Genomic DNA, 26,933 nt, shown 5'->3' with positions numbered 1-26,933 from the left:
ATATTATATTTAAATGAGCAGCAGAATGTGAAAGAAGTTGCTTCTACTTTTAAGTTCTGACTTACCAATTTAAGAGCAGACAAACTGCTGGTTAGTTGCACCAGTCCTGATCTCTGGGTTTCTGGGTTTTCCATGCTGCTGCATTTGGTGTTTCGTCTCATAACCCCTACTTGAAATTTCCACTCAGCTTAAAAAAACCCACAAAAAAACAAACAAATGCCCCACATACTCTGCAGTACAGGTGAAGCGCAATGATTCACTGAGAGTCAAACAGGATTTTGGTTGTATGCAAATGTAAATGTAGGCCACTTGACCTCAGAAAGTTCAGATATGAAGTTTAGAAAGTGTTTGTCATTACAAACAAGAACTGGAGGAACGTTGTCTCTCAAACGTCTGTGATTTGTCGGTGTGAACACGAGCACTTTGAACTGCCTTGTTTTTTGATGTACAAGTCTCATTTTCTTTACCTGTCAGTGAATCACAGACAAAAAGCATCTTGGTAGGTTATCTCTTCTACACATTTTTGCAACATTGAGAAAATGCCTATTTACCGTCACTGCACAATCTCTTTCTGTCTTCCCTTCCTCCTCACTACTTTCAAAGCAGTCTTTGACTTTACTGTCTTCTCTTCCATCATCCTCTTTCTCCTCTTTTGTCTTGCCTTGCCAAAACGCGAACAGACCAAACACATGAAATGGACACGGGATACATTGAACCTGATTTTGGCCCTACATAGAATGAAAAAGCTACTTCATGGAAGTGTTAGGATTGACTCAGTTCAGTCTGATTTGCTTCAGCTATTACTTGCTAATGCTCAAATCGTAAAACGCTATATTGCCAAATCCTCATTGGGGATCTGGTGCCGAGGTCACCAATCTCTGGTGCCGAGGTCACCAATCTCTGGTGCCGAGGTCACCAATCTCTGGTGCCGAGGTCACCAATCTCTGGTGCCGAGGTCACCAATCTCTGGTGCCGAGGTCACCAATCTCTGGTGCCGAGGTCACCAATCTCTGGTGCCGAGGTCACCAATCTCTGGTGCCGAGGTCACCAATCTCTGGTGCCGAGGTCACCAATTTCTGGTGCCGAGGTCACCAAGGTGGTTAAGGCTCCCGGTTGCAGGAGATCCACCTGGAGTTCCTTTAGGCTCTGGATGCTATGTGGGTGTTGGTTGATACAGCTCTGTAATATTGCGTGGACAATGGGGCCGGTTCTCATGGATTGGTGATCCCCCTATTCAAAATGGGGGACTGTTCCAACTACAGGGTCCACCAGACAGTGGAATCTCAGATTCAGGAGGAGCTGTGTACTTTTGTTCCTCTTGATGGAACATCTTACCAGCTCTACACCCTCAGCAGGTTTCTGGGAGTTCACTCAACCAGTCTCCATGTGTCTTGTGGACTTGGGGAAGATGTTTGACCGTGTCCCTCAGGGGAATCCTGTGGACGATTTGATACAGGATGTTAGGTCCCAGTACGATCGATGTCAAAACTTTGGACTGCTTTGCTGGCAGTAAGTCGGGCTAATTTCCGGTAAGAGCCAGACTCCGTCTGGGTTGTCAATAGTCTCTGATGTTTTTCATAACCTTTGTGGTAAAATTTTTTAGGCACAGCCATGGTTTTGAGGGGACCAGTCTTGGTATCTCTGATTTTTGCAGATGCTGTGGTCATGAGATTGTGGTCTATAGATCTCGCTGGAGCAGTTTGAAGCTGATTGAGGAGCCCGGGATGAGGATCAGTGCCTCCAAACCTGAGACAATGGTTTTGAGCCGGAAAAGATTAGAGGGTCTTCTCCAGATCTGGGGAGAGATCTGCTGTACCAAGAGGAGGAGTTTTAGTATCTCAGGGTATTGTTCACGAATGAAAGAAAAACAGAGCAGGAGGTCAATGAGAGGTTTGGTGCTGAGTCCGATGTGGACGCTCGGATACAAGCATGCGAAATAAGTGTTCTCTAAAGGGTGTCATGATGCTCCTTAAACATAGGGTGAGTACCTCAGTCATTCAGGAGGAACGGCTTCTCCACATTTTTGACAAACCTCTTTTATCTGAAAGCTTAAGACAATGTGTAACACCAGAAAATATAAGATGTTACATGGAAAATCTTGAACTGTTGATTTCACATGTCACAATAATATGTTGTGCCAATGGCTTATATTTACATGTTTATGCTTTCTTATGAACATTTTCAATAATCACAAGCAGCAGGAGCAAAAAGCTTCCATATTCTTTGTGTGACCTTAGAAACATGAAAAATATGAGCAAATACTTTCATAACTTTCACAATTTACATTTACATTGTTCCTTCTTTACATGAACACTTGGAGAATAACAACAAATGCTGGACAGACTGGCTGGTTTTACAGCTTCTGATTATTCTTCACACGTTTCTTTGACTTCACTACATGTCAAACAGAAAATTTTGACTAAACCAAAATATTCTTCTAACATTACAAAAGAATAAAGTAAAATGTCGTATTCGTTCGAGCGAGACTTTCTTTTTTTTTTTTTTCTCTACTTTTTCATTGCACCGGTTCACTTAAGCATTTACATTTAACATCATAAGTTCAACAGGGCAGTTGTCTCTGGATAAACCGCCCTCTTGCCTCTAACTGGCATATGATACCTAATTTCTTTCCAAAACCTGGAGGCAGGAGAGAGGGACGGTGACACTTGTGAGTCCTTTCCACGTCTTTCCTCGTCTTCTCTCCATGTCCTCCGTTTTTGCCTCGTCTGGAGAGCCTTCCACCAGCACACGGCGCCCTGTTTCTTCCTCAGGTGGCGAACCGACTCAGGGAAGAGGGCCAGCTGGGCCGGCGTGATCTCCTCCAGTTCCACCAGAATGACCTGAGAGGACAGAACTCCATCAGAACCTCTTTGTTGAGGACACTGGGAGACCTCAACATGAATAAGAGTTGCTTATTGGCTGGATTGTGTGACTGTCTGCGGCTATATTATGACATTTCTCTGTCGTACCTTTAAGGAGCCCTCCAGCAGCGCTCTGCTCATGGATGCCACACATTCCAGATGCTGCCTTGTGTCTGAAAACGCTTTGTCGTAACCACCATAACCCACGCCGCCATCGCCCTCACTGGTCCTACTTTCGATTTGATCAACCTCCTCGCCAATCTTTGTAATGATGTTGTTGTTGTTACTGCTGGTGCTGCTCGTGTGCCTCTCCTTAATGAAAGTGGAAGCGGTGTAGAGCAGGAGGACACGACGACTAGCCTGAAGGTTCTCGTCCACAGAGTCCACGACGGCTGCAGGAAGACAGAAAGCATGGAGAAAGATGAGAAACCCTGAAGGGAATGCGGAGAACTGGATGCTTCAGGTAAACCATCTCTCTATGTAGCACTAGCTGTATTTTTGGCATCAATGTACTGCTGTATGTTGAATCCATGTCCTGGTCTTACGTTTACTTTGATACTGCCTTTTATTTAGCCCTGTCCAAAGACAACGCAACATGGTGTCCCCACTATGTTTTGCTAAGACCAAAGAGTTTAATTTTGGTCTCTTCTGACCAGCGGTCCGTCTTCTACATCCTACACGACACAACATAATGTTTGTTTAGGATCCAAAATTTAAACATTAAAGAGGCAGGTGCATAGGGATCAGATCATTTAATCATGAAGATGCAGGAAGCGACAAACAGACAAAAGCTTTTCCCTTAAGAAGCCAACTTTCCCATGTGGGAGACTTACCCTGCCCCGGCAGGCAGTCACGGCCCGCTATGAACAGTTTGTAGCCACAGGCCTGTTCCAACACTTCAGGCAATGTCTGCAGGGCGAACCTCTCCACCTCTTCACTGAACCCAAAGGCTCCAGGATTGGGGTATGCCACATAAGCATCGTACAGCTTGCCATCAAGATCTAAAAGTGAAAAGTTTTCATTAGATGCGCAGCAAGGTTGCCGTCTGAACGCAGACAATTCGAGGTCACTTCAGTATTTGTTTTCTGAGAGGTGGCTGAAAACAACAACCAGCTAGACACCTAGTTAGCGAACGTTAAGAAAATAAACCAGAATGAATAAGCAAAGAGCGTCTTGAGGATGTTTGCCGTGAGTCATTTTGGCATCCAGGAGTTTTTCATGTTGGATGCGTAGCGTTGACGTTGTGTCGGTTAAAAAGGCGCCTGCGACCCCTTTGCATGAGAGGCGGGTGACATTTTATCTGAAACAGTGCAGGCAGGCCCTGTGGTTTGTGTGCTTCCTCTGTTTCTTGCACTGTATGAAGATGTGGTGAAACGCAAGATTAGACTTTGAGATTCTGTGACTTTGGAATGATGTGTGGGTAAATTGTACGCTGCAGCTACTGTTTCTGGTTTTTTTGTTTGTTTTTGTTTGGGGGTTTTTTAAGACGGAGGCTGTTGATCGAGTGTTTCCATTTTATTCCAATGCGTGATCACATCGTAGTATCCACAGCACATGTAAAGTGATGTAAAGTGTTACCTTTATTTGAGTAAAGGACTGGAAACGTTCTCCTGAAGCACAGCACAATATCTATCCTGAAGACGTAGTAGACGGTGACGCTGATGACGAAGAGAACCGTCACTCCACCAAACACTAATCCGATGGGAAGGACGATGTTGGGATCTGCGGAAATAAGAAATCACATACCAGAGTAAAATCAATTTACATTGGGAATACTTAGTTTTAGGCAGATTTTGCTTATAAATCCTCCTCTGAGTCAAACTGATTTAAAAGCTACAAAACAAAAATTGCTCGTAATTTTAGTCCTTACTTTTTTTTTATTAAGCAGCAATCTTTTGATTCTACTTCATCAACGCCTCCAAGGTTGTGGATCTAGCTGGATAATCGTGACAAGCTTTATTATTGCAAAGCCACCTGTGCGTCTCTTTTTTTTTTTTTTACCTTGAGACACCAGAGCAGGAAGTCAGAGCTGAAGAGAGGGGAAGTCCATCGGAGGTTCAAAGACAACTACAATTAACGTCAACATCAATGTGTATTTTCTTTTTGTCATGCTGAAAACTGGAGAGGAAATGCGACTCAGGACACAACAGTGAGGCTGTTGGAACGTATTCAGGGCCACAAAGTGACATTTTTATGACCCATATTTATGAAAATGAGGCTAATATTGTGGTTGGAATATGAAGTGATGATTTCAACAGGTCTCTTCCTGTTGAAGATGAACTTCTACGTGTTGTTAGCGGCACCAGGGTGCCAACGTCTGTCCGTCCACCGTTTTCCGCTTGTCCAGAGAGAATGGATGAACGGAGACTAGAGAGGCGACGACTTCCTGTCCTTGTTCTGTATTTGTGACCCAGTCAGTGGAGAGCAGGTGTTTGGCCATGTTGTGTCAGAAAGAAAGTTGGTAAGGAGCTTTTTCACTACTTTGATGTATCTGTGGTCAAATCCAAATCTTAAACGGAGCAAAGATTCTTAATAACACATATAGAGCATCACGTAATCTTTATTCTCTCTTTTAAGAACAAAAACAAGACAGAAACACAAATGCTCTTTGAACACAGAGTCCATGAAGAAACGGTTTTATAAGCCATTAAACTTTTAAGAGCAGCAACATTTGGCACGACAAAATCAAAGCAGTACAGTTTATGAACTCGAGCTTTACCTGTCGGCAGCAAAGTGAAGTATCCCTCTGAATGTCCTTGGACAGTGGTGACCCTGCAGGTGTAGTTGAGGTAGAAATCCTCCTGCCTCAGCTCTGAGAAGAGAAGCAGCCGTTCTGACCACTCACCCCTCGGTTCATCCTGGGTCCACTTACTGTTAAAAGGTTAAATTGTTGAACGCGTCGACTTTAACTTTCCACTAGCAGAAGTTAATTTAAAAGTACCAACCGCCGCTTCGTGGTGTAGATGCGTTCAGACGACTGAGAATCAAATTGGTCCTTTCTGTTGTCCAACCATCTGACGTTAACATAATTTATTGCAGTACCAGGAACGAACACCAGACACCTCTTTGTGAAATTCGACCCTAGAAGCAAAAGAGAAGAAACGACAGATCTCTCAGTGTGAGAGCGCTTGCTGAGACAAACAGTGGCGTGTTTGAATTTTGTCTTTTTTATTTTCAGTTTTTTCATTCACCTCTTTGTGAAATAAAGGAAGAACAAATTACAAATGGTTAAAGCCTGGATGTGTTTGCTGAGCTAAAACAGAGATTCGTCTAAAATAGTCGTCATTTTTTATTTTTTTTTATTTTTTATTTGGTATCTTAAAACGCAACTCTCTTCTCCAACAGGTTTGAATGCCTGAAGATGCAGAGCAAACTATCATTGAATTGGATGCAACCTAAAGCAAATCATTATGCAAATCAAATGCTTGAGCAGTCGTAAATAAAACTTAGTTAAACTGATTCCTGGTGTGAAGAACCTCTTTTAAATACTGCATCATCAAACTCTCAGCCTTTTTTTGTCCTTGTCAGGTTTGAGAAAAATGTGATGTGGAATAAAATAATTATTCATAGTATCCATCCATCCATCCATTTTCTAAACACCCTTCCTCCCTAAATGGGGTCAGGAGGGTTGCTGGTTCCTCTCCAGCTGCGTTCAGGGCGAGAGGCGGGTTCACCCTGGACAGGTCACCAGTCTGTCGCTGGGCAACACAGAGACATACAGGACACACAACCACTCACACCTAGGGAGAATTTAGAGACCAATTAACCTGACAGTCATGTTTTTGGACTGTGGGAGGAAGCCGGAGAACCCGGAGAGAACCCACCATGCACAGGGAGAACATGCAAACTCCATGCAGAAAGACCCCGGGCCGGGAATCGAACCCAGGACCTTCTTGCTGCAAGGCAACAGCTCTACCAACTGCACCACTGTGCAGCCTAATTATTCATAGTATGTTTACTTTTATTAGAAGTTTATTTAATGCTAATCTTACAATGTTTAATCAGTTTATTATATTTTACTCAGACTTACAGAGTCATTGTCTCACAAGTTTGATCCAGTGCGATCAGTAAATAACTATCAAACCTCCGGAGTGACAGACCAGACCCCAACGGCTGAGTGATTATTATTAGGCACAGAATATTCTGCCTGAAACTGGTTTTTAACTAAAGGTTGCATTTTTCTCACTATGCGTATTAATCTGATAAGCTTTTTTAGAATATCAGCGATGACACCCTGTCTGTGTACGAAGGGCATTAAACAGTTTATATAGAGAAGTGATTCCTTTGTCTGGTCAGATCTCAGATCTCTTCTGGGTTCTCCATCTGGCCAGAGGTAATAAAACTGTGTTTTGTTCTCTCTTTTTAACAAGGTTTGGACTTTGTTAATTTCTCGCACTCGACAGTGAATAAATGACATTGCCGCTCTGATTTCACCTCGAGGGTTTTCTGCAGGTCTCGAAAGTGTTGTGACTTTCATTCGCATATGTAGTGAAAATGACTCAGATAACAAAATGGGTTATTTGTGCTAAACAACCCGGTTTTTAAGACTGCGTCAGAAATACGTGCTCAATATTTCAAACTGAGAGACTTTTTTTCTTTTTCTGAAAAAGAAAGTCTAAAAGGAGACCTCACCTTTTGCTGCTTTTAAAATTTCATTTTCCGGCTCACGGATTTGTGGAGGCAGGGAGTACTGCTCTGCAAAAAAAAGAAAAAAAAGATTAAATTTAAAATATATATATGTTATTTTCTGCTGTTATTTGTGGTTTTGTTGTTCTAGGTTTAGTCAGAGATTTCTCCAACAGTTTATTCTTTGTGTGTTTTGTTTTTGTTGCTGTTTTGATATAAACTACAGTCCATGGACAACGAATACCATCATGACTAAAGAAAATAAGTGGAAGATAAAATTGTATGCCTTTAATGTATGTTTATTTAACCAATGCTTACAGCAATCATTTATTTTCACATTAGTTTTTCCTTCAAAAGTCAAATGAAACAAAGTGACTAAAACTACAACAATGGTGAAATTTTCACCTGTTGTTTTTTTTATTTTTTTACTCAATATCTCAACCTCAGACTGGATGGAGAATGGCCTTTAAATCTTCTTGTCATATTTCCTCAACACGATTCTGACTGGGATTTTTTTAAATGTTTTATTTAACCACCTGAGTTGATTGAGAACCCGTCCTCACCAACACTCCCCCAAGAGGAAAAAACAGCCAACACTATTATATTACACTGCTACTTTTCTGCAACGTGTGATTGTAATCGTCCCAGCTTTCTTAATGCCTATTAGAAAAAAATCCCTGCATGAATTTTTAACTCCACTTTTTCCCTTTTTGTATTATTAAAACAAACCGTAGATGCTTCCAAAGTTGGTTGCATGAAACATTTTTCATTTTTGCTGTTGAATCTGAACTGACCTGTGATCATTGCATTAATGGTTTCTGACACAGATCTTGTTGCACCATCCAGGGTAAAGGTCAGAGTGCAGGTGTATGGGCCACTGCCTTCAACTGTTACCGTGTAGTCTCTCCTGTCCCTGATGGTATGACTGCCTGATGTGTTCGATATCAGGACACAGCCCTGAGTTGGAAGACAAAAATACATATATTCACAAAGATTTCCACTATTTTGCAGCAATTTGATTTAATATTTTGACAATTTAAAAAAAAAGGCCATGATCATTAGTATTTCTAAAGGGGGGATGAATCTTTATCCAATCTTAACCAGTCAATTTTATTTTCTAACAGTAGAATAAGCTTTTAATCTTTCTGGCAGTTGAGCAAAACCCTGCTGAATATATTCTGGTTTTACCCGCAGCACCATCTACTGTTTCAAATAGGAACTACAGCTCCTCAATCGCTGAACTCTCCGGTGAAAACCGCGAAGCAACAAGGATGCGAAATGGAAAGCCACAAAAAGAAAAAAGTTAGTAAAAAAAGAGGGGAAATATCCAAAGAGATGCCGCCAAATGTGAAAATATATTAAACATGTTTGCTCTCAGGTCTCAACTTGTGCAGCAACAGACGTTAAATAACAACATGAAGTAGAAGAAGAAGAGAGAGAGTGAAGGAAAATGGAGGGAAAACGGAGAAGCTGAACACGCTAGCTAGTAGCAGCATTAGCAAAACGGAGGGAGGCAGTGACTGACATTAACTTTCTTATATTTTAGTCACATTCAATACAAAATGTCAACATTTCTGGGGTTTTTTATTTTTTCAAAGTTTCTTTTGTCACTGATACTGTGACAGTCAGGTTTGACAACAACCAACATTATTTTGCTAGAGTTTTTTTTTTCTTTTCTTTCATTTCTGTTGTAAAAATTTATAAATGGACCTGTAGCTCGTGACAGGACTAATCTAAATCACCCTCTGACAGTAAAACGTTTACCATGTATGACCTCTCAACAGAACAACACTTCAGAAATTATGAACTTTTTAAGGATTCATATTTAGCTAAGCATTAAAACACTTCAATATACAGAAAGCTAATCAAGGGCAATTAAATTAACTGGTGTTAATCCGACCTTCATAAAGAACAGAAGCAGTTTATTCTCTGACTCAACGTATTGAATTTCATGCTACTCACTTTGTACCAATTAACAGAGAAGTCAATGCCGTAGATCATCAGTTTGTGAATATAATCTGTCAGAGGGCATTGCAGGACATTCAACACATTTCGAGGATGTTTTCTTGGCCTTCCACACTCTCCAGCAACTGGCCGATCCATCACCAGCTTAGCGGTCCACCTGTAGCACTGAGAAGGAGTCCTGCATGGAAAGACAAACCAGTGAGTTTGGCACCACGTCTCTAGCGCGATAGAAATGTGTTTGTCCATCTCAAATGTGATTTATGGATCTTCGTTAGCTTTTTTTATACTACTTGATCATTTCTCCACAAAGAGATTTTCTTTCTCTTTTTTTTATTATTTTTTACAGCAGTCAGAGGCCCTTTTTACTGTAAGTCGTGCTAGAAAACATAAAGTAGGTCAAACAGGAAGCTGTGGTTAGAAAGACGGTGAGGGAAGATTTGCATCTCTTAGGTTCAGATCCCCATTGAGCTCTTCTTCAGATAATTTGGTGGGGGGAAAGTGACAAACCTTGATGTCACGTTGCGGCTATCAGAAGCCTTTTCTTCCTGTTCTAACTTCCCAACAAGGAGAAACAATCGCTTGTTATATATCCACAATTTCTGCTATGGAAAATATTACTAACCCACAGAATAACCAAACCATCTGTGGAGTGCTAAACCACAAATCAAGTAAGCAAAACCCTCCGATGTGGTATTAATCTTGTAGAGTTAAAACTGACATGCTAAAATAATTAATATGAAGCAGAGCTGCTGGTATGACGCATATTTACCCTTCTGAAGTATTTTTAGTCTTAATTTAGCGACATTGTATCCCAACATTAACAAATATTGACATCTTTGTTGATACTAAGCTGCCTTGCATTTAACAAGGTACCACTTTACAATAAGATGATATTAATTCAACTCTAAACGCTTAATAAATTATTATAAATTAGAAATTGTTTATTATGTATTAAGGTTGAGAAGGAGACAAAATCCACTGGTTTCTTGCCAAATAGTGTATTTTATCTAGAGTTATTGTACTATTAAATGTATATTACTACCTTATAAACATAATAAGCATTTGTAAGCAGAATCTTTCAGCATGTAGTCTCCTTCTCACCCTTAATTAATGAGTAATAAACAGTTATTAATCGTTTATAAAGTGTTTATAGATTAATTGATAACACATCTATAAGTTATTTATTAGCCATCAATAAGGGGAGCCTTACTGTAAAGTGGTACCAATATCAGTTTTCTGACAAGTAGGGGAATAAATACAACTTGACGCTTCAGACAGCCTCTTACCGCGCTATGGCGAGGTATTCCCCATCGTCGTCCATAGTGGTGTTGAGGAACCAAAGCGTCTCCTGGAGCACCAGAACCCGACCCGTCTCATTTCTCATCTCCTGTCCCGTCTTTGTGCTGAACCAGGTGATGTTGAACGGGACGGCGGTGAAGTTAAAGACGTCCGGAGACAGCAGGGTGCTGTTCAGCATGGCCGCGTCCCCGGGGACAGAGTACACCCGTTCAAACACCAGCTCGTAGTTGGTGCAGTTATCTGCAACGCATGTCACATTGGGTGTTCAGTTCTCAACTTTCTGTCAAACTTAGCTGCTAAAATTAGCTTCACGTCGTGTCCGTTCATCAGAAAGCTCAATGTGTGATGTCACTTTCAGTTCAAATGAATGACTGTGGATGTCCGTGTCAAGGTTCATTTTTAGCTGTCAGGTGTGATTCAAACTTCATCAACTATAACTCTAAACATGCTTGTTTTAAACACACTTGCATTGTTTGTGAGCAACAGATTTGAGAGCAATGCTGCAGCTGCCTTGATTAGGTGTAGCCTATATTTTAAAACTGTGTTCCAGTCAGAGTCCCGACTTTAATCTGATAGATAATATCTGAGGGGATCAAAAGATTAGGGTGATGGTAAGGAGACCTTCCAGCCTCAAAAATCAATCAGCAAAAATGAAACCTGCAAAAAGCTGAAACTATAAGGTGTGATTGCTCCTCTTATTTATTTATTGGTACTTTTGAGATGCGTGGATGATGTTGCAATTTTTGTCCACAAGAGGGCAGTGAAATGCTTACATGTGACTAGTGGAGGCTGTTGACAAATCCAGAACTGGTGATCTCATGTATTTATTCATATGTTTATCACAAGATAGAAAACTAAACCAACCTTTTTTCATCAGCTCAGCCTGGGCCAGTCCACCACAGACCACTGAAATCCAGAGGAACAACAGAAAGCTTTCCAGCGATGAACTCGGGCTCATTTCTGAAAACAAACAGAAACACCTGTGTCTTATGGACTACAGCAGCAACCTGAACATGTTGAGCCAGCCAGTGGGGCTCTGACACAAACCTCCAACGTAAAACTTTTCATAACACACATGTTTCTCTTCCTCTCTCTGCTCCATCCTTCCCCATTCTCCCACCCTCTGCTCCTCAAGCACTGATACAACAGTAAGTATGTGTCAGTGAACACATCAGTGTCTCAGAATGACTAGTCCTCGTTTCATTGTGTCACATTGATTAGTCATGTTTTCAGTACAACAGTGTGGCCTGTTACATTGACAAAACCTTAAACTGTGGTTAAGCTTTTGATGACAAATGTTGTAAATTATAATTGTGGGCGACCAAAGGCAAGAAATAGGAAAACATTCACATTCACGCTTGTAATTTGTTGACAAATTACCATGGCGATTCAAAAAGGAAAAGTCAGCACTAGAGAGGTGAAGGGAGAAAACTAAAGCAGCAATGGGAACGTAGGACAATCTCCTCAGTGAAGTCTTCCTTCGCCTCCACAGAGTCTCAGTACACATTGCTCTCTGTTGATGCAGCTTGGAAATAGTATTTTCAGATGAGGAACAGCGTGAGAGCAACTGGATCCTGTCGCGGTTTGAAAGCCATTGCCTGATGACGTGAGAGCGATGGAAACTGGAAACTCGGCCTCGCTCCTCTTCTTCTCTCTGGCTGTTGACTCCATTCAAATCATTGTCCTTACCAAAAATGTAACAACATGTTGTTTTATGACTATATATATATTTCTATATATATCTATATATATATAGATATATATATATATAGATATATATATCTATATATATATAGATGGACCTTTGTCTCACACATTTAATGTCTCACACATTCACCTACTTTGTAGAAAGTCAAGATTTGCGTGGGAGCAATTTACCAATTCATTCAAAAAAAATAACGTCCAATGGAAATTTCTAGACCAATGCCAGACGTAAACATTGCAATTTCTGTTTAAGTATTGAGGAGGTTACGACTATTCAACAGAGTACAGTTCATTTTTGATCGATATGACTTAAGCAATTGAAAATGTAGGAAAAAGCAGAGACTTGTACATAATTATTTGTCCACGTGACACAGTGATTTGAAGATTGAACTAGTTGTTTGGAGGGAATTTCAATTCTGGTCTTAGAAATGCACCAAAGCGGCTGAGGAAAAAGTGCAAAGAGACTTGAGGAAAAAAAAATCTAAACAAAGTAAGTAAAATGTTAAAATCATATGAAATTATCCCATGAAAGCAAACGGGAGAATTGATCTGTGATGAAGCTCAAAGTTTATGAAGTTGACATTCAACACAGTTTCCAACCAGGTGGAACTACGTAAGGAGAAGATTTTTACCTAAAGATGAATTGTTGTCAGGTTAGAACGACGGTGGAGGGCAACAGTGAGTGTCTGAGGATACGGATGGGATCTTTTTTCTTTTCTTCGCAGTTTTGCCTCCCTGGGAACTTCAGGAGGAGTGATAGACATTGAAAGAAAGTAGGTCAAAAGACATGAAACTGGAGGTTTGAAGGAAAAACGCTGAATCTGAGGACAGGTTGGCAGTAAGAGTCAGTCAAACCGGAGCTGATATGAAGAAGAAGAAGAAGAAGAAAAACTTTGACACAGAAGGCCGTGTGAAACCGCTGTTGAGAGAGTACAGAGAGGGGAAATTACTCTAACCACGGTACACACCGCACCCAAACTTCAGGAGAGTCCACAGTTATAGAGGCAGGTGGAAAACATGTGTGGTGAAGCTGTGCTGCATGTAAGGTGGATGAGGTCGCTCCTGTGGTTTCACACTCATGTTGTTTTTCTTTATCTGATCAGAGGTTTAGGTTCTAGAGAACAGTCATACAGTCTTTTTTTTTTGTTTTAGTATTATTCTTACTTTAAAGGGATCCATTTAGACATTTAGAGGATAGCAGGAGCTACGTCTTAAACATCACCCCTTGTAAAAAAAAAAAAAAAGATGGTAGATCAGTGTTAAATCTAGAAGAGATCATGAACAACGACACGTTGCAAACTGTGACACTCAGCAAATGATGAGAGGCAGCGTTCACCCTGGACAGGCATACAGGGTGAATCTAGACCCAACTATCCAGTCACAGTCACCGGTTAACTTGTTGACAATGAATTGGTCATTTCTTGTTTTCTTTTCTTTTTTTTTTTTTTTTTTTTTTGTGGGGAAAAAAAAGCACAGATCAGTTTGTGGGAGGAAACAGAAGCACCTGGGGGAAATCCGCAGATGTACGGGGAAAAACATGCAGATCTTAACCAAAGCGGTGTCGGGCTTGATGTGGTTTCCTCTTCCTTCAGAGCCCAGCGCAAGGTTACATGCACGTGGAATGTGAAATGCACCAAAAATCTGGAACAAACTTCCAGAAAACTGTAAAACAGCTGAAACACTGACTTCCTTTAAATCTCAACTAAAAACCCACTTGTTTAGAGTTGTATTCAAAACGTAATCAATTGCAAATTTATTGACGGAATCTGACTATGTTGTGTTTTTATTGTTGATTCTATGTTGCATTGTGTTTTTGTGTTTGATTTGATGTAAAGCACTTTGAAATGCCTTGCTGCTGAAATGTGCTATACAAATAAAGTTTGATTGATTGATTGATTGATTGAAATAAACTTTATGAGAAATAAGGATCGACATGAACACCCAAAGCTTTGCCGGCAACCCTCAGTCCCCGGCTGATCCCCAGAGAGCGCCTCTCACCCCATCAGACTAGCGGCAGCAGCAGCAGCAGCAGCAGCTAGCAAACACGAGCTGCTGAGCTTGTTGTAGAAATTGCTTCTCAGTCCAATAATAATAATAATCCCTAATAAGGGCTGTGAACAGCATCGTGGAGAAGCATTGTTGTGCGCACAGAACGGCGGGTTTCGGATGGTGCAGGTCAACAAGGAGGCATCAGATACTGCCATTTAAGTTACTTTGGATAAACACATCCTTTTCGAAACCACTGAAGGTGACGCATTTACTTGACTGCGCTATAAAACGACACTGTGTATCTGGAAATTACAGAAAGCCTCCTACCCAACACGCTGCTCAAACTGCCTGCTCGGAGCCGGAGCTGCGGCTGCCGGGAAGTGTGGAAAATGTGTTTTTACTTTTACCGAGCTGATTGCCAATTATCTTTGAGATCAACTTTCCAACTCTTAACAAAACACACTTCCAACTTTGAAGTGCACGCACCCTGAATAAAGGTAGAACTCCCACAGGAAGTCTGATAATGAACCGTTATCAGACTGACCTTAGAGATCAACAACGGCCAGCGCCAGAAATGACTCTAGATCCCTTTTTAAGTTCACTGCCTAAAAAAGAGAAGGACTGTTCACCTGTAGCAGATAATAAAGACAAAGATTTCTATCCCTGACAGAAATGATAGGCAGAGAGCACAGAACATTTCAGACATGCATAGAGAGACCTCTGTGTCGTTGTCTAGAGATCGTTGGTTGGTAAAGTCTGTGATATTCAGGAGTTTGCCTCCCTCCTAGAACGGTTTGATTTCTCTCTCTGGCAGAAAGACATCTCTCACAGTTGCTTGTTTAAAACATCATCTGCCCCGTATTTTGCAACCCGCGGTTTGGCGGTGGCCCGTTTCTCACTAATATTCTCATCTTTCGATGTTTCTCTCTTTGGGTTTCCTTCCTGTTTTCATAAGCTATCTTCTGCTCTGCTTTGCCAGAGAGGGTGGTCTGAAAACCCACAGCATGTTTGTGGTGAGATGCTCTGAGAAATTTATCACACATCTGAACAGCTAACTGCGCTGCGGCAAAGCTGGATAACAACATCGAGCAGAAACGGTGTTCAAAGTACCCTGATCTGAACAACAACCTGTCTTGCTCTGTTCATGAAATGTCCTGACCAGAAACAGTGCTGGTCAGCATATGTTAAAAGCACATGTTAAAAGCACACACCAACTGCAGACAGATGTAGTTTAAAGTGTGACATCGTGCCTTTCTGTACATACTTCACAATGGAACATTTTCTATACGTCGCTTGAGAATAGTCACCCTTACTATGGTGTCTCCATCTGCGACAGGAAGAGAAGATAAGTGAGCCTTCTTTTGAGGTTGGACTTCAAAAGCTCTTTAGTCGGATATTCAACACCCAGCCCTGAACGCTGTGTTTTATTTACTTCCTCTTAATGCAAATGAAAGTGTGGCAGGTGATATTAGATGGTTCAGTTCCTACAGGAGGATTAAAAAAAAAAAAAAAAAAAAAAACTGAAATAAAATAAGAAAATCTGTACCCTCAAATCAAAACAAACATGCAAAGTGCATCGACTCACCTAAGAGCAAGCGTCGCGCGAGGCGGTGTGAGGCACAGGAAGGATTAGAGAGTTTACACCGGAGTGGCGTCTCCACCATGCAGCTCAGCCGGTTGGTCACCAGCTTGGTCCCACCTCCACGGGTGGAAGAGTGTGTTGCGATCACGGTAAAGCCAAGATCTGAGGTGCAACACGCTGAGACACACCAAGATCTGAGGTGTTCACATTGTGGTTACTGAGCCGCTTCCTGTGAATCTGGTGGAGATTTCACTGTTGAAAGTCTGTATGGGAGCTTCTCTTTATTTATTTATTTTTTTATTTTTTTCCCCTCCAGTGGGTCTTTTGTGGGCTCCAGTGTCCCTTATATGACAGTAGGCTGACAGGAAAGGGGGATGGAGACGGGAGAAGACATGTAGCAAATGTCGCTGGGTCCGGGAATCGAACCCGCGACGGCCGAGTCGAGGACTCAAGGCCTCCAAATGTGGGTCGCGCTATCCCCTACGCCACCACAGCACGCCCATGAGAGCTTCTCTTAACTGAAATTAAAAAATTAGCAACTAACTGCTACCGAATGACTGTTAAAGGAAAAGATTGCTGGATTTGATTTTTACAGAAAAACAAAAACAAATGAGAGGATACTCAGTCATACAGCTACTGTTATTGACAGGGGGGAAAAGTGTCAGGTCCTAAAATCAAATAAAATTAGTCTTTCCACAATCTAGGTTCAAAATGTGGGTTTTCATTTCATATTTACAGTTACATGGAAAAAAGTATCATAACGTAGAACCATGTTGTTTCCAAAACTCCTCTACGGGGAAAATGTGGTTCAGATTTGAACGGTTTGTGGTTTGTCCACCTCACTGGAGTAAACTACCATGTATGTTTTTTGTTTGGTTTTTTTTCCCCCCAAAGTAGCCATATTTGATTCACCGTTCATCACTATTTCTTGGCCAAACTTCGAGTTACGTTTTGATTCCCGAGTTCTGTGGTTCAACGTCGTCCCCATTCAACTGCCTCATGTTTGCCGTCCACTTCATTTTTGCTTTATTTCTCAAATTAAGACATGGAATTGAGCTACACACAGCCCAGGTAAAAAGGAAAAGGCTTAAACAGAAGCAATGTGTCCCAGAAGGCTCAAAAGACACAATTTTAAAGGTTAACCGACATTTTAGTGACTTTAAATAGCACACAAATTGCTAAATGTAAATCCAGCATCGCAGGTGAAGACGTTAATGAAAGAAACGCTGAGGTGTCTTCCAGAAATGCTGAGTCATGGGTTTCCCCATTGAACCGAAGGTTTCTCAGCGAATATGCATTTGAATTCAGTAATGAGTCAGTAGTCGTCATTCCCTGCCCACAGGAAAACGGTCCATTTTCACCGAAGACGTTCACAGAACCAACTATAACCCACAAAGCAACAGCTTAACAAATCTCAGCTCCAAACGCTGTCAGATAAAGAAAATCCACAGGCTGTTTCCTCTTTTATCCCTAAAATCGGCTGGTAATTAATAACGCATACCAGTTCTCACATTTAATTACGAAAGTTTTTTTGTTATTTTTGATTAATGGGTTGGTTTTTTTTGTTGGTTTTTCCAAGGAGGACCCATCCTGCATCGTTCAGGCTCTTGTTAGCCGTTTGTGATCTCGATTTCTACAGTTTTTAGTTCCATGACTGAAACAAAGAAATTTTTAAAATGTAAGAATCTACATTCTTAAAATGTGACGTTCAGACTTTCAGCCATGGGTTGGTCGTAAAAACTGTCTAAACCTTAAAACCATATATTTCCATGCATTTAATAAGGCTTTCATGAATGCAACACATAGTAGAGCATAATTACCAATTCATAAGGGGGTAAAAATCCAAATCCAAACCTTTTGGTGAGTATTTGTCATCATTAAATATTCCCCAGTCAACTGTTATTGCCATTATGACAAGATGTTTACCCTTTTGCGTCAGTTAATCTCATTAATTATCCCGACTGCACTTTTCTCCGAATACGTTTAATCCATAACCTCTTTGGTCTTCCAGATTGCTCCGATTCATTTTTTTTATGTCCTCGCTCCGAAGATTGGAGCATTACTCTGTTGTTTTTCTAAGATGCAGAACAGCTGTGCCACTGCAGTCGGGCGTCTCCCGATGTATGTGGAACGTGACCTCAAAACAACCAATCAGAAACCTGCAACACAACAACCCAATAATATAACTCCACTAAATCTAACAAAACTAGATAACTTCACATTATAACAAGCAATCCAAAACAGAGATATAAGGAACATAAATATGAACCAAAAAGGAAAGACGAGGCCACATTACCACATAAACTTTAAGTTAAAAAGGAAAAGGAAAGAATACAACAAACACAAGCCCCGTATCACACGTCACAGATTAAAAAGGAAAAGGAAAGTATTCAAACCCCGAATCACACGTCACAGATTGACGTCAATGACCGCCTGAAACAGAGTCTTTGAATGTAGGCCTTCTGCGATCATTTGGTCGCTAATCATTTTCTTTGTCTTGCAGGTAAATGCTTGTTAACAGAAAGGCCATTAATGAAAGGTTATCCTTTCTAAAATGGACGAGCATCGGTATGCAGGATACAAAAAAGAGAATTTTTAGTCCGGGTCTTTATGTAAAGGCCTGTATGAAAAGCAAGATGATATGTGGCCTCTGATTGGCTCAGGTGGTTGTTGGTGTTAAATGACGGCGGTCTGTGTCATGTGACTAAACTTTAATAGTCACGTGACATGTGATATAGATATATGATGTTGCTATATAGAAATAGATATCTAAATCTTCATCGTAGTATTTTTTATACAGTCTTTGAATGTATATTTGCGGTAATATAGTCAGTGCAATAATTATCTGCAATAATTTAGTCACATTGTCTATATTTGTAAAAACAAAAACACAAATATTCTACCAGTTTATAAAATGTATAATTACCTTACAGGAAATCTCAGTAACAGGTCCTATAACTGGAAGTATATTATACAAATATAAAGTATAATTAACTTATGCATTATATAAGTATTATTAACAACTTACATAGTGTATAATAACGTTATATAAGATGTTAATCACTTATTTTAACTGAAGTGCTTCGCTTTGGAAATAATTAAATGTGGCATCCGAGTGGCGTACATAATAAACAACTACAAGGATTGTGGACAGAGTTTTAAACAGACAAATAAAATTTACAAGGATTTATTTAAAAATGAATAATTAAAAGGAGGCGTAAGCAGTCCTTGAATGCAAAGTCAATAAACAAGTCTGTAACGTAGACTCTTAGCTGGCCAAAGGGGGAGGCGCAGTCCACCTCTGCTCCCAATCCTCCAGTCTCTAGTCCTCCAGTCTCTTGTCCTCCCGTCTCTAGTCCTCCAGTCTCTAGTCCTCCAGTCTCTAGTCCTCCAGTCTCTAGTCCTCCAGTTTCTAGTCCTCCAGTCTCTAGTCTTCCAGTCTCTAGTCCTCCAGTTTCTAGTCCTCCAGTTTCTAGTCCTCCAGTCTCTAGTCCTCCAGTCTCTTGTCCTCCTATCTCTTGTCCTCCAGTCTCTTGTCCTCCAGTCTCTAGTCCTCCAGTTTCTAGTCCTCCAGTCTCTAGTCCTCCAGTCTCTAGTCCTCCAGTTTCTAGTCCTCCAGTGTCTAGTCCTCCAGTCTCTAGTCCTCCAGTCTCTAGTCCTCCAGTCTCTAGTCCTCCAGTCTCTAGTCTTCCAGTCTCTAGTCCTCCAGTCTCTAGTCTTCCAGTCTCTAGTCTTCCAGTCTCTTGTCCTCCAGTCTCTAGTCCTCCAGTCTCTTGTCCTCCAGTCTCTAGTCCTCCAGTCTCTAGTCCTCCAGTCTCTAGTCCTCCAGTCTCTTGTCCTCCAGTCTCTAGTCTTCCAGTCTCTTGTCCTCCCGTCTCTTGTCCTCCAGTGTCTAGTCCTCCAGTCTCTAGTCTTCCAGTCTCTTGTCCTCCTATCTCTTGTCCTCCAGTCTCTAGTCCTCCAGTTTCTAGTCCTCCAGTCTCTAGTCCTCCAGTCTCTAGTCCTCCAGTCTCTTGTCCTCCTATCTCTTGTCCTCCAGTCTCTGGTCCTCCAGTTTCTAGTCCTCCAGTCTCTAGTCCTCCAGTCTCTAGTCCTCCAGTCTCTAGTCCTCCAGTTTCTAGTCCTCCAGTCTCTAGTCTTCCAGTCTCTTGTCCTCCTATCTCTTGTCCTCCAGTCTCTAGTCCTCCAGTTTCTAGTCCTCCAGTTTCTAGTCCTCCAGTCTCTAGTCCTCCAGTCTCTAGTCCTCCAGTCTCTTGTCCTCCAGTCTCTAGTCTTCCAGTCTCTTGTCCTCCCGTCTCTTGTCCTCCAGTCTCTAGTCCTCCAGTCCATCTGCGCCGTCCTCCAACGACCAGTCCAGGTCCGTCTGCTTCTCCATCCAGCCGCGTACTGTCTTCCTCTCGTCCCGCTGTCTCGGTGTCGATGACTTATCATCCTTCCCGCTCTTCACGCTGCTTAATTAGATGCAGAACACCTGTGCCACTGCAGTCGGGCGTCTCCCGATGTATGTGGCACGTGATCTCAAAACAACCAATCAGAAACATGCAACACAACAACCCAATAATATAACTCCACTAAATCTAACAAAACTAGATAACTTCACATTATAACAAGCAATCCAAAACAGAGATATAAGGAACATAAATATGAACCAAAAAGGAAAAACGAGGCCACATTACCACATAAACTTTAAGTTAAAAAGGAAAAGGAAAGAATACAACAAACACAAGCCCCGTATCACACGTCACAGATTAAAAAGGAAAAGTAAAGTATTCAAACCTCGAATCACACGTCACAGATTGACGTCAATGACCGCCTGAAACAGAGTCTTTGAATGTAGGCCTTCTGCGATCATTTGGTCGCTAATCATTTTCTTTGTCTTGCAGGTAAATGCTTGTTAACAGAAAGGCCATTAAAGAAAGGTTATCCTTTCTAAAATGGACGAGCATCGGTAAGCAGGATACAAAAAAGAGAATTTTTAGCCCGGGTCTTTATGTAAAGGCCTGTATGAAAAGCAGGATGATATGTGGCCTCTGATTGGCTCAGCTAGTTGTTGGCGTGAAATGACGGCGGTCTGTGTGATGTGAATAAACTTTAATAGTCACGTGATATGTGGTATAGATGTAGGATGTTGTAATAAATAGATATTTAAATCTTCATCACAGTATTTTTATACAGTCTTTGAATTTAGCCTGTATAAGATCTATATTTTATACAGTCTATCTACGATAATATAGTCACTGCGATAATGATCTGCGATTGTTTAGTCACTTTGTCTTTTATTTGTCTGTCTATATTTGTAAAAACAAAAACCCAAATATTCTGCCAGTTTATAAAATGTAGAATTACCTTACAAAATAATGTCACTAGAGGAAATCAATACTTCTCCAGTCAATGTGTCAGATTTCACAAACGTGACTCAATCAATAAATTTTTATGACAGGCTAAATGTTTCTTGGGCATTTTAATTCTTGATATTTTTTGTTCAATGGCTCTCTTGTTCTTTTTTTTTAATTTTTTATATGATTCTTAATCTTTTATTTCTGGCCACTCATTTTTTTGTCCACTATTCTTTTCTCATGTGTTTTTTGTCCTTTATCTCTTTTTCATGCAGCTCTCCATGTCCTGTTAGTTCCTCCCAGCTTAGATCAGTTTAATCTGTTCCTTTAGACTCCGTGGGAACAGAATGAATGTGAGAAGAGATTCTGTATTTGAGCCCATTTTTAAAACATAAAAGATGATCAAACTTTAATGTTTTCTTGTTTGTACCAGGCTAAATGCCAAAGAGTTTAAATATCATAAAAAAGGAAATCAAATGATTGTCCTGCTGCTCTAAAACAGATATTTATCATCTCAAATGATCCAAATCTGATATCTGAATAAAACCAAAGCAGTGGCGGCAAAAAAAGCTTTTATTGAATTTGCTTACAACTTAATGTTATTTCACTCTATGATCAGATTGATTACTTTACATGCTTTCAAAATCAAGTTAAAATTTCACACAAATATAAAACAGAATGCAATAAGGCCAAAAATACATGTTTTATTATATCATAATACATAGAAATAACCTGACACTGCAAAATAAATATTACATTCGTTAATATCTTCCTCCTGCTTCCTGTCTTGTAAATAAACACCATGATTTTCACACTGTTGTGAGACTTTTCTTTAGCATTGTGATGACTGTGAAATATAAACTTAATCTTTAAGTGTACACATTTGTTCAATTTTTACTCTTCAGAAACCAACAAAATATGTTTTTGCACTGAGCGGGAGCCACAATGATCTTTTGTAATTCCATCAGATTATGCAGCATATCTTCTTCATTCCAAACATTACATACTCATTATTACATAAAAACATGCTACCATGACTTTTGTTTTGAACAATATCAGTTTCTGCACAGAGCAAATGAGTTGCACACATTCTTCAACAGGTTGAGTCCAGGAACAAGCTCATCATCATCATCCTCTCCTGTCCGCAGCCAAACAGAATCTCATCCTCCTCTGACCCACAGCTTTCCTGTCGAACCTCAGATGTTCCATCTTCCACCTCAGTCATGGACTCTTCTGCTTCCACAAGTTTGTCTTCAACCACATCAGGAGACGCTGCTGCTCCCTTTGCCTCCACCTCCAACGTTTCTGTATCTAGAAGTCAGGTGAAGAAGCAGCCGGAGAGACTGAACAGGAACGAGGCTGCAGGTCCAGATGGTTTCAGTCCCAGAGTCCCTCTGTGGGATTCTGCAGCATCTCTTCAACCTTTGCCTGACCCAAGAGGAGGTTCCGTTGTTGTGGAAGACATCCTGCCTGGTTCCGGTACCGAAGAAAAGTCATAATGACTGTAGATCTGCAGCCACTTGCTGCAGATCTTGAAGTCTGCTGCTGAGAGTGTCATCTCTTCTGCTATCATCTGTTGGTGCAGCAGCATCAGAGCCAGGAACCTCAAAAGGCTCAACAATCTGATAAAGAAGGCTGGATTGGTTCTGGTTCTGGTTCTGTTCTGGAGATGACTGTGGAACCTCTGGAGATGAAGCAAAGAAGGATTCTTCATAAGAGTCAAGAAAGCTATGGACGACTCTGACCATCCTCTTCATGAGTCTGTATGGGGAAAACAGAGTATCATCAGTCAGAGGGTTCTTCAGGTTTGCTGCAACACAGACTGCTCATGCTTGGTTTGTTATTGAAGGACCTACTTCACATGGTCCTTCTTTATTCTGTGTCCTCAGGTTCCCCCGGTTACATCAGGAAACTTCATCTCAGGATTTCCAGCAGGATTTTCTGTGTCCCTTCAGTCCTCTGTGTCTTCTCTCTCCTGATTGGTCCAGTGCTGCTGGTGATGCTGGAGAATCAACACATGATCAGACACACATTCCTTAATCTCTGTCTGAATAACAGCGTTAAAAAACAGAGAATATACAGAAAAAAGAAAAAGTTTGATCTAAATTTCATCCATATTTAAAATTGTTACTTTGGTAAAAATATGTTTTCTTACTTTTTTTGTCAACAGGGTTCTCTTATCTTCCTCCATCTGACTGGTGGTGTTGAAGGTGGAGGTTTACAGGATGAGGAGATCCAACCTGCAATGATCAGAGACATTATTGATCTGCCACCAGTATCATGTGAAGGTGGAAAGCAAAAACTTACAAGCAGTGTGAAAAACAAGGGATCCAGAAGGCAGGAACCACATGGACAACGATGAAAGGATCCAGCGATGAGCAGCTAAAACCTGAAAGATTAAAAACTGGGAGACTGGATTAGTAGAGGAACAGGAGAGAATAATTTACTATATTGGAGAGCAGCGTGTTGGGAAGCACCACTATTACACCCTGAAACATGGGGGAGCTGAGAGGAAAACACAAAGAAGAAGAAAAGCCCCAGTGCAAGACGCTACCTAAGGCTTCCTCAGGCTAACTAGAAACCCATTGACTTTAATAAAAAAACATGAGAGGAATGATGACGTCCTAAAGTGACTTCCCAAACAGGTCTTCAGTTTTTACGGATCCCAATCTAATCAGAGTCACCTGACAAGTCATAGTGAGGTCTAAACCACACATGTCTGGAACTCTCTCTTGCTGTAATTCCACTAGAGGTTGAAGGTATTGCTTCCTCTTCTGCTTCCTCTTCAGTATCCATCCCGAAACGGAAGTCAGGGGACAAACAATTTGAATCTGGAAAGTGTGTTGATGATGGACTGACAAGGGGAGACAGAATGGGATCCTCACATGGCATCCATGGTAAGAGACCGAAAACACTGGGTGACAAAATGGGATCTTCACAGTGAGTCAATGTTGAGGGACTGAGGACGGGGGATGAGAAAACAGGACTTTTACAGGAGGGACTGAGGATAGGGGATGACAGTCCAGGATCCTCACACGACATCAAAGGTGAGAGACAGAGGACAGGTGGTAACACAACGGGATCTTCATATTCCATCTCTTGGGAGGGGAAGGACTGGACAATAGACTTGATGGCAAGCTCCAATTCAGTAACAGTCTGTCTAGACCTCTTGGCTGGGGGCTGCTCTTCATCATCACTGTTCTTTCTCCTCTTCCCGTTTATACCAGTCACAGATGTCACATGAGCCGTGTCCTCTTTCAAACCTACCTGAGGATGTTGCAAGGTACCAATAGGACTGGACTTCTCTGGACGCAAAATGGGCTCTTCCTGTTTGTCAAGTCCAGAGGGGAATTCAAGACAAGTAGAAGGAGCCATGTCTTCTTGGGGCTTCTGAGCCACCCCAATGTCTTGTATATATTTGAAATTATGGGGAAGAATCTCAGGCAGCTGCAACGCAACATTGGCAAGAACCACTGGGCTACTGTCACGGAGCCCAGCTGATCAACTGTCGATTTCAGATTCCCAATGCCTGTTCAAGCACGCCGATGCCCCACAGGAATTTAATGTTTGGTTGAAGGACCTGGACAACCCGAAATCGGGATCTAAAGTCCTGGTCTCCATTACCTACCTCATCTTCACTGGAGCTGGTAGAAGAGCTACCAGTGGAGCTAGAAGAAGAGCTACCAGTGGAGCTAGAAGAAGAGCTACCACTGGAGCTAGAAGAAGAGCTACCAGTGGAGCTAGAAGAAGAGCTACCACTGGAGCTGGTAGAAGAGTCCTCAGACTGTGGAGGTGAACTATACCTCAACTCCTCTCCATGGTCTTCAGAAACCATGTTTGCTCCATTTAAACACAACTTACCGTCTTCCTTACCATTATCTGGAAGTCCCTCCAACATCGGGGATCCATCCGCTGGAAGCTCCATGGTATGGGCTGTGAAGAAAAAAACAAAGCAAAAAGCTATAATAATGTATCTTGTAAAAATCACAAAAGTCCAAAGCAATGTTTAGAGGGAACACTGAAATACCAACAATACAATAACCCAGGTTTGTGAATGTGGTAATTTGGTAATTCATTCCTAGCCATAAACTCTTAAACATTTGGAAACATAAATTAAAGAGCTATACACTGTGTTTATGACTTTTTAAAGGCTAATGAAACACTTGTAGTCTTAGATTGTGCCATTAGTGTGAATCAAATAAAACCCTGCAACAAGTTACTCAGTTTCTATAACAACCCATCCTCACAAATCTGTGATGCTACAGATACATTTTATCATTCTTAATAATAGCCAGGATACGATACGTGATCCATTCATTACTATTATACTTAAATCACTGCTTACACAACTTTAAAAGCATCAAAGTTATTTTAAAAAAAATTTTCCAATAGCATTTATAAATGACCAAAATCTTAATTGTAGCTAATCAAACTAAAGTTTTTGAGCTCCACAATTTCTCACAATCACAGCCACAGCTACTCTGACACCCCATCAGTAATACCTTCATACTCCCACATTTAGCCTACAGCAGAAATGTACATCTAGAAAATTAAAACTTTATACATGTACATCTTTTAAAGTAGGGATCTACATAATCAGGCCGACATTAGTGGCCTTTCCTCCGTTTCCAGGGGCTCCTACAAAAAATGAAACTGTTTATTTGGTTTAGAAACCCATATCCAGTGTTGAAATGGCCATTATATTTTGCCTGGAGATAAGCCCAAAACAAATTTATTAAAATAATACAGTAATCTGATAAGATAAAAAGTTTTCCAATCACCACACCACTATTAATATTGTTGACTATTTCTGAAAATGTGATCAGTATGAAAATTTATTACAGCTCCAAACATGCAAAGGACCAACACAGCATTTGTAAAAAACTAATTATTCAAAACTCCTCTTTCTTAGAAAATAAAACTAAACAATAATAAGTTTAAATATAAACTAAACTACTTAGAAATAATACTGGAGAAATATATATCTAAAAACTTTTTTAATATTCAAGTATTCAGGATTTATTTGATCGTATCCAAGGAGACCAAATGTGTTATTGAGGCATTTTTTGAAACCTGGACCAGACACTGATTACTTATTCCAAAGATCTGAATAAAACAAAACAGATCTTCTAATACCACAAATAACTTTTAAAACACATAAACAATGTCAAACCCTGAAATCCCCCCAAGATTTTAACTAACAAATGAATGATTGTTTTTCTAATGAATTTTAACATTCAATAACTTCTGAAAATAATACGTCACTAAAATGCAATGGAACAAAAGACTGATTTTCTGGTCTTGAGTAATTACAATAACCTAAATAATTTAGTTACTTTGTGAAATCGACAGGCACACATTGATTGTTCTTTAATGACTTTTTATAAGAATAAAGTTGTGTGTTGTGATTTAATCAATGTATCCATGGAGACTACATATACCACATTGTTCAAAATGCTGGTTCCAAAACTTCTTTCAAACCAAAACAACTACAAACAGCATTACTGACATTTTCCAAAATGTCAAATAACTACAATATGAATCACAATACTAATTCAATTAACTCACAAA

General features: G+C 40.6%; 1 protein-coding gene and 1 long non-coding RNA gene across 4 annotated transcripts; both read right to left on the bottom strand.

Moving 5' to 3' along the window:
• Window positions 1-2,010: 2,010 nt before the first annotated feature.
• LOC122839833 (interleukin-1 receptor type 1-like) lies at window positions 2,011-16,162 on the bottom strand. Of its 3 annotated transcripts, none has more exons than XM_044131805.1 (12): window positions 16,030-16,162; window positions 11,616-11,711; window positions 10,739-10,991; window positions 9,450-9,630; window positions 8,282-8,444; window positions 7,494-7,556; window positions 5,807-5,942; window positions 5,581-5,732; window positions 4,440-4,583; window positions 3,695-3,862; window positions 2,970-3,253; window positions 2,011-2,840 (listed from the first exon to the last, which is right to left on the bottom strand). In XM_044131805.1, exons 1-12 carry the CDS (start codon window positions 16,106-16,108, stop codon window positions 2,553-2,555), a joined length of 2,007 nt encoding a protein of 668 aa, XP_043987740.1. In that variant the 5' UTR covers window positions 16,109-16,162; the 3' UTR covers window positions 2,011-2,552. The 3 variants fall into 3 exon arrangements, with proteins under 3 accessions (XP_043987740.1, XP_043987741.1, XP_043987742.1); XM_044131806.1 differs by lacking the exon at window positions 16,030-16,162 and adding an exon at window positions 13,088-13,399 and having other exon boundaries at window positions 2,013-2,840; XM_044131807.1 differs by lacking the exon at window positions 16,030-16,162 and adding an exon at window positions 11,799-11,845 and having other exon boundaries at window positions 2,013-2,840.
• Window positions 16,163-21,917: 5,755 nt separating this feature from the next.
• On the bottom strand, window positions 21,918-23,401 carry LOC122839832. Its single transcript, XR_006372124.1, has 2 exons — window positions 23,219-23,401; window positions 21,918-23,123 (listed from the first exon to the last, which is right to left on the bottom strand). It is a non-coding gene; the product is annotated as an uncharacterized LOC122839832 (long non-coding RNA).
• Window positions 23,402-26,933: the final 3,532 nt, after the last annotated feature.

Source organism: Gambusia affinis, linkage group LG11 (assembly GCF_019740435.1).
Source record: "Gambusia affinis linkage group LG11, SWU_Gaff_1.0, whole genome shotgun sequence".
NCBI lineage: Eukaryota > Metazoa > Chordata > Actinopteri > Cyprinodontiformes > Poeciliidae > Gambusia > Gambusia affinis.
Note: the sequence above shows the minus strand (reverse complement) of the source record. Positions and strands in the feature narration are given on the sequence as shown.

Excerpts from the sequence above, each read along its gene's own strand:
- LOC122839833 (XM_044131805.1), bottom strand. The coding sequence starts at position 16,108 with ATGGTGGAGACGCCACTCCGGTGTAAACTCTCTAATCCTTCCTGTGCC. Across the intron at positions 9,631-10,738 it reads GAATACCTCGCCATAGCGCG|GACTCCTTCTCAGTGCTACA; the intron begins GTAAGAGGCTGT and ends CTTTCCATGCAG. Across the intron at positions 5,733-5,806 it reads ATCTACACCACGAAGCGGCG|TAAGTGGACCCAGGATGAAC; the intron begins GTTGGTACTTTT and ends ACCTTTTAACAG.